Here is an 8175-nt window from a genome sequence, read left to right as displayed (position 1 = left end):
GCTGGTCCAGTTTACAGATGAGTTGTTGTGGGATTATGGTGTTGAATGCTGAACTAAAGTCTATGAAAAGCATTCTCACATATGAGTCTGTTGTGTCCAGGTGGGTGAGGGCTGGGTGGAGAGCAGAGGATTGCATCCTCTGTGGAACGTTTGGCTCGGTATGCAAACTGAAAGGGGTCCAGGGTGGGGGGGAGGATGGACTTGATGTGAGACATGACTAGCCGTTCAAAGCACTTCATGATGATGGGGGTCAGTGCTACAGGGCGATAGTCATTGAAGCAGGATGGAGCAGGTTTCTTTGGCACAGGTATGATGATGGTGGCCTTGAAATGAACGATTCTCTGTCAAAATTATTGACTGTACATATATGTCAGTGTCAGATGTAGTTAGAAATAGATGTGCAAATGATCAGAAACACTAACCCTAACCCTATTTAGGAAAAAACATGGGCTTAAAAGCTTGTAGTTTTTATTTAAACTGAGCTATTTGCTTTATAAAAACCCAAACAGCCTCTCAGACCATCTTAGCGGGCTGAGAGAAAGACCATATTAATGATTACTGTTGGCTACAGGCAGGTTAGGTTTATGGTTGACCACATCACTTTACGCGTTTATAAAGTTACCATTCCACTGGGTTTGAGAGGCTAGAAGGATGTGTTCATTTAGAGTACGTTCATTACTTGGAGGCCCAGTGTAATTATATAATATAGTTGTACTCTGTTATTGCAAAAATAGGTTATAGTTATTTTTGCATACCTAATAATGTTAGCAATATTTTCCTGTCACTTTGACTAACTATAGAGCTGGCGCCCCATGTACAAAGGCTGAGTCCTTACTGTAGGCCTAGGGTTCGAATCTGACCTGCGGGTATTTGCTGCGTGTCATTCCCCTCTCTCTTCTCTCTTCTGCCCTTTCAAAAAAAATAAATATATATATAAAAAGAACCCTCATTACAACCATAAGAGACTTGAGAAAAATTACTTGTGAGCATCTCTGATTGCTGACACACCAACCCGGTGTGCACTGATTTTAGTGAAAACATCAGTTTTATTAATGACTGTAGGCTCTATATTTAACCCCCGCTTTTTAATGAGGCACCCAGGATTTCTATTACTTTCTTCAGTTAATGCAGAGTTCACCACAGGCTGCAATACCTCTAACCAGCAGGGAAATCACTTACTTCAAGTCTACACTCTGCTTAGAGATAAGACAATTTACACGTCAAAGTAACGTTTTATAAATAACTACTTATGTGGTTTTTCGGGTTACTCAAACATTTTCTTAAAGGTCCAGTGTATTACATTTAGGAGGATCTATTGGCAGAAATGGAAAATAATTTGACTAACTATGTGTTCATTAGTGTGTAGTATATATATATATATATAAGTATACTTATTGGCAGAGGATGACACTACAACTTGTGGCAACTCTTTGTGCACAGGTCTTCATATACTATATAGTAGTAGTATATATAGTACATATGTGCAATGTTACTGTGACATTTGTTTCGACTGCAACATTGTTTTGTACTTGTATATGTATAAACCATATGAGTTTATACATATAACTAGTATTGTTATACTAGTTATACTATATAATATTATGTATGTAATCTGAAACTATATTATGTCTAATATTTGTCAAATCTGCACTTAAGTCACAATGTTTGATATTTAAAAAACACAAACAATACTTACTGACTGCTGCTTATTACTAATCCTAAAACGTTAAATACTTTGTTCCAGCATAACACTGTTATGTAACACAGCATCTTACACAGCATCATACAGAAAAAATTAGGGGCAGCTGTGGCTCAGCAGGTAAAACAATTCGTCCACTAATCAGAAGGCAGTTCAATCCCCAGCTCCTCCCACTGCATATCAACGTGTCCTTGAGCAAGATAGTGAACCCCAAATGGCTCCAGATGCTGTGCATCAGTGTGAATGTTGCCATACAGGGACATCAATTTTCACAAACAAAACTTAACTCATTGCTATCACTGTATGAATGTGTGTGAATGTGGCATGCAATGTAAAAGCGTTTTACCATTTTATTCTCATAACTTGGAAAATAATACTAATTCCGATGTTGCTAACTTATTGTCCGTCCCATCCAGTGGTCCAGTTCAGTTTCACCACCATATTTGTAGCAGCGTTCCCTCTCGCCCCACTGCTGGCTCTCATCAACAACGTCTTTGAGATCCGCCTGGACGCCATCAAGATGGTCCGCCTGGAACGGCGGCTGGTTCCTAGGAAGACCAACGACATTGGTGAGCTCTGTGTCTTAGGTGTGCAACGGATGCCAAAAAAGGTTCAGTAAAAAAAGTGGTGGCTGGTGTCTCAAACATTGTGGAGGACAGGAGGAAAACCAACCCACAGCCTCATGTTATTTTACACTAGTACTAATCTCTACTTTCTTCCATGAAATGTTATACAACAGTGTTTAAAACCCTAGAGCCGAGGTCTGTCCGAGGTTCCTGCCTCTTAAAAGGAAGTTTTAATATACAAATAAAATTGAATTGAGTTGAATTGAAATGCAATGTGTTTCAAGGCTAAAACATGAGAAGCTATTTTTGCTAAAATGAAATTTGGAAGAGGCTAGGTTTACTGGATGTCTCCCTAATATAGAGCAGCCTGCTATATGTTTTCATGTGATTTAATAAGGGTCAACACAGTAAACAGCTCTTGCTCACCACTTCTCAGAGGCTGTGGATATCAATATGTCCTGCTCCCTTCAGATGCTACAGGGATTTCATGAATTGAAGGAGAAGCTTTTGATACACAATAAAGCAATTGTGGACAGCAGATACTGTAAAAAATATAACTAAATATTGTTTAGAACAGCAACAGAAAAGTTTACGAAACCAAAGTGACTATATAAACTGAATTATATCTCACTGGAAACAAATCTAAAATGTCAGTAAAATAAATAATATTCCTGACATCAAACACACAGACATCAGTCAGTATCAGTCCTTCTTCCTGTCCTCTCAGATTAATGGCAAACTGATGGTTATTGTAATACTAAATACAGACAGCTTTCCTTTTAGCTTGTTCCTAACTCATTATGACCGCAGTTATAACAACTGTGGACAAAGCACAAGGAAATATCGCTTTTCTACTTTGTACTTTTAAGTGAACTGCACCACAGCCTCTCCGTTGTCACTCTGTTGTGCTGTGTGTCTGTCTGATCTTTCCGTGTGTCTGTGTGTGTGGAGCTGCCCTGTCTTCTGTCCTGCAGAGGAGAGAGACAGAGAAGCAAGCGTGATCATAAACACATACCACCAAAGTGTAAGGTGTAGTTTGTTGATGTAGAGTTTGTGTGCATATGAGATTACACGTCGTACAGGTAGGTGTGGCATACGTTGCACTAAATCAGGTGTAGCATTTGAGGTGTACAACGATTTAGCCAACTAACGCATAGTGCCTTCACGTACCTGCTACGTCTACCTGCATGTATATGTGTACATATATAATTTGGCAAGATAAAATAAAAAGATAACTATGTATCTAGGTGTGTGCACAGGTATGCATTGTAAGTGGAGTGTACATGGGGCTGCAGCAAACACCTAACCTTAAACAGAGAGGGTGCTGTTCCAGCAGGTCAGGATGAGAGAACAAGTCATGGAACACAAAAAATATAGAGACTGGAGCATGACACAGTTGTCATTACAAACAGTAATATTAGTAAGTATTTTTTAATTTACATTTATTAATCAGATCATGTGCAATAATCACTCAAAATCAGCAAGGGTCACATGGGTCACAGCTGTGGCTCGGGAGGTAGAGTGAGTCGTCCACTAATCAGAAGGTTGAAGGTTTGATCTCATATCAATGTGTCTGACCACTCAAAGTGCTTTTACACTACATGCTACATTCGCCCTTTCAAACACATTCACACAGAAACTAACTTTATTCACATTCCCACACGATGACACAGCATCGGGAGCAATTCGGGGGTTCAGTATCTTATCAATATGCAGCGTATATATATAATATGGGAGGAGCCGAACGAACAACCTTCCGATTGGGGGAGAGTCCGCTCTACCTCTGAGTAGGTATGCGTAGCATGTATGCTGTGAAGGTACCGAGCACTAGTTGGCTGAATCGTTCTACTCCTCATACAGTTCACTGTATGCACTCCACTCACAGCATGTACTTGTACGCAGGTCTGGTTATCTTTTTCAAGTTACGTGTTGTGCTTATGTGCCTTTTGCTACAGCTTGTGAATACATGCAGGTGTAGCAGGTACAGGTTAGTTGGCTTAATCGTTTTACACCTTATAGTGGACTTGTATGTGTGTAACAGTACATTCTCCTGCCTGCAGGTGTGTGGACGAAGGTGTTGGAGGCCATTGGTGTGTTGGCAGTGATTGCTAATGGTCTGGTCATTGGAGTGTCATCAGACTTCATTCCACGCCTCGTCTATCGTTACCGTTTTGGCCCCTGTGCTAATGGAAGCACTCGCACACAGTCAGTCATGTTTCTGCTGGTAGAAACACCTGATAATATGTCACCAGACTGTGTTCTGTCTCATCGTATGTGTTTTGTGCTCTTGTTGCAGCTGCATGCAGGGCTACATAAATGACACTCTGTCCACTGCCTTTGTGACACACCCAGCAGTTAAAAAAGATTTTCTTCCAGATCAGTTGATCGTAAACAACACCTTTAACGTCACACAGTGCAGGTGAGACAACCTTACTGCTAGATCTAAACTTAACAGAAGAACAGAAGATGTGATAAACAGAACAACAAGTCTGTCTGTCTGTCTGTGTGTGTGTCTGTGTGTGTGTGTGTTGTGTGTGTGTGTGCGTGCGTGCATGCAGCTACAGAGATTATAGGAGTGACAAGGACTACACTCTGACTTCTCAGTTCTGGTTGGTCTTGGCTGTGCGCTTTGCCTTCGTCATCCTATTTGAGGTTTGTACTTTAGATTTTGCCTACTTCAACAGTGTTATCCATTTGAACCGAAGAAGCCAGTTAAATTGTTTCTGGGCATATCTTATGCTTGATTCTGCAGCATGTTGTGGTGGTGTGTAAGTTTATAGCAGCCTGGTTCGTCCCAAACAATCCCATCCAAGTGAAGAATGATCGGCTGCATGACAAACTGGCTCGGCTGAAGGAGGAACTATGGTAAGTCAGCAGTACCACAGGACAAAGGTCATATAACATCAAATGAAACTAAAGCTCTGAAAAAAACATAATCATGCTATGTGAACATTGTCAAAGACTGTAGACAGTGGTCAGAGAACAGGGACCTGGTAGAGCTTAAAATTATATTTTGGATCAGTTGGACTCACAGACTGATGAGAAGGAGAGTAAGGATAAAGCCATTTTTTAATTCCAGACGTTCTAACAGCTCGTTCACACTGCCAACCTGCATGTGCATGGTGGAACGTCTTGCTTTTTATTTCAGCGGCCATGATAACAGTATAGAACAGTCAACTGCCTGCATGAGTCGCGCATCTCACATGGTTCCTAGCAAAAATAGACAGTGAAAAGGGTCTACCAGCAACATATACACCTTTCACTACAGTTTCAATGCCTATATGTGTAGAATATGTCACAGACATGGAAAAAATATAAATGTATTTTTTAAACTCAATAACTCCTGTACTTGTTAGGTTAAAAGGTCTTTGGACAGAATCCATTCATATGTTAGGAAGGCTTTTGTTATATGTTATTTTTTAAAAACAAACTACACAAAAGTATGGACAGAAAGGGCTGGCAGCAGCAGTTCCGCAACAGCCACACAGCTGGCACATGCTGCTCAGGTCAGCAGTGGGGACCACGTGTAAAAGGTTGTCATTAGTCAACTGATAGTCAAACATTTATTAATTAATTTAGTTATTTAAATATAAACAGTATATTTTAATAGTCGCCTGTTTAGGGATAACGAAAAAAGCGGTAATAAACCTGAATTTGTCAGAACAACACGCAAGGAGACTTAACATTCAGTTCATTTGTTTCAACAAAGTATAACAGCACACAAGTCTCATTGTTCAAAACACAGAACTTCAATATGATAAATGAGGTATAACAGTTACTTACAAATTTACTCGCTACAAACTTTACTTGACTGTTAAGGGGCAGCCCTAGTGACTACAGGTGATTATTCCTACAGAAGCTCCGACTCTGCACCCAGTTCTCTTCTGCAGACCTCCTTGGGCTCAAACAGCTGTCTGTTGGTGAGCAGCAGCTCTGTCTCTGTGGTCCTCCCCACACAGCACTGCAAAAGCCCTGGCATAGACATGAATTTTTCTCTCAAAGTTGAATATTTTCAATTTGTGCGAATATACCCAATTCATGTCACCCATCGTGAATTTGCATCTATTCACGTCTTTGCATTTGTCTAATCTACTCGGTGGGAACATACCATAACTTATGTTAGCAGCTCTTTGAATGGTAATGTCTGTCTGTAACTGTCAGTCTGTCTGCAACTGTCAGTTTGTCTGTACATTTGAGTATATATTTGTCTGTCTGTATCTTTCTGCCTGTCTATCTTTAATTCTTTCTGTCCATTTTCTGTTGGCCCAGCACTTAAGTTCAGAGTGAAATGTATCAATAACTATTGGATGGATTGTGATCAAATGTGCTTCAGACATTCATTATCCCCTCAGGATGAATTGTAATAACTTTGGTGATTATCTGACTTTTCATCTTGTGCCATTATCAGGTCAACACATTAATTTGTGCAATATGAATAGATAAAGCTGATGATATTCATATCATCCTCAGCTATACTTTTGTGTTTTTACAGCTAATTATCATGCTAAATTAAGATGTGAATATGGTTATATCAGCTGTTAGCATGACAACCACTACATGCACATTGTACATATTCATGTCTAAAAACTGTTTACTTTGTTTATGGCTTTACTGTATTCAAATAAATAAGATAAAACTATAGACTATATTATCCATTAGAGTTTAGTGTCACTGATATGTTCAGAAAACAGACTTTCTTACATCTCTGCAGCTCTGTGGATCTCCCCATTCACCAGCTGACAGTTTGACCTTTTTACAGCAACACCACCAGTGTCTACACTCTTCTCCTTATTCAATGTGTTCATTTTTGTTCTTATTTCAGCGAAATGAAACGTAGCAAATCAACAGATGTCTGATCTCCCACAGTTGACCTCAGATCTGCTTCCACTGATGAGTCCTGACTGGTTGAAGTGTCAAAGGGAGAGATAGTGGAACACAAGGGTGGATTGTTGTAGACTTTAATGTTGTGTGGTGTTTATGTGTAAGGTTTTTATTGGACTTTTTACCGTCATGTCATTGTAACTATAATATTGTATGGTTGATCCTATGTATTTCTTCAAAGAAAGCAAATGAGCTCAACTGAGCTACGTATTTTTATTTTGTGGAGCCACTGGAGGTCCTTATCAATCAAATTTGCACCAGTAAGCTCTGATAAACTTCCACACGTTTGTGTCCTGAACAGGCACTGTAGCACTGTGACAATACTGGAAATACGTCACACAAGTAGACACTTGACATTTACCAAAACCACAAGTGTGTATATTGGACAGTCCAATATTACTGCATTGTAACCTGGACAATACATACAGGAGTTAGTGAGGGGCATCCTTGTGGTCAGTAAACTGTTCAGTGGACCAAAAGTTCAGACATCGTTTGTTTTTGTTTTTTGTTTTCAGAAGTTTAGTTTTAGGGGGAGTTCTATCCTGAAACTGTTTCTGAAACTGCATCTGTTCATTTGTTTAGCCACTTATTTGCAGCAGAAACAAACTATGAAGACAAGTTTATGTATTGAACATGCTGGCTAACAGTTCAGCAGTTATGGAGCAACATGATAATTTATTTATTGTATTCTCTAACTGTGTCTGTTTGCTACTCAGCAGGTGTGTACAGTGGGTGTGGTGGAAGTTTGTTTAATAAAGCATACAAAAGTATGATCTTGTCTTTCTGGTAAGGTTTTATTCAAGTCATCCAGAATGGTTTCTCAAGCACGTGTCACACGTTCTTTATGTGAAAAGTCTGAAAGAAGCCCAAATTGGAAAGAAGTCAGTATAGGTTTTATCCCTGTTGGAGCACACAGTTACACGTTACACATTCCTGAGTTCTGGAACCAGTAAACAGAAGATAGTTGGGTGAGATGATCATGTCCTTGCTTCTTAGTGAAGTCTCAACATCCCACTGTTAGCTTGGACA

General features: G+C 39.7%; 1 protein-coding gene across 1 annotated transcript in view; it reads left to right on the top strand.

Annotated features, from left to right (window-relative positions):
• The window catches only part of LOC118321299 (anoctamin-9-like), a gene marked incomplete in the record, with an annotated part of 25229 nt that extends 17317 nt beyond the window's left edge, over nucleotides 1-7912 (top strand). Inside the window, 6 exon segments of the mRNA XM_035652571.1 lie at nucleotides 2116-2268; nucleotides 4326-4470; nucleotides 4562-4684; nucleotides 4824-4917; nucleotides 5018-5130; nucleotides 7088-7912. Coding sequence (XP_035508464.1) covers nucleotides 2116-2268; nucleotides 4326-4470; nucleotides 4562-4684; nucleotides 4824-4917; nucleotides 5018-5130; nucleotides 7088-7121 — 662 coding nt within the window.
• Between the last annotated feature and the right edge of the window lie 263 nt (nucleotides 7913-8175).

This window comes from Morone saxatilis, unplaced genomic scaffold, assembly GCF_004916995.1.
Source record: "Morone saxatilis isolate NCDOM2014 unplaced genomic scaffold, NCSU_SB_2.0 Contig11, whole genome shotgun sequence".
Lineage (NCBI taxonomy): Eukaryota > Metazoa > Chordata > Actinopteri > Moronidae > Morone > Morone saxatilis.
The sequence above is the reverse complement of the archived record's forward strand: the minus strand, read 5'-3'. Positions and strand labels throughout refer to the sequence as shown.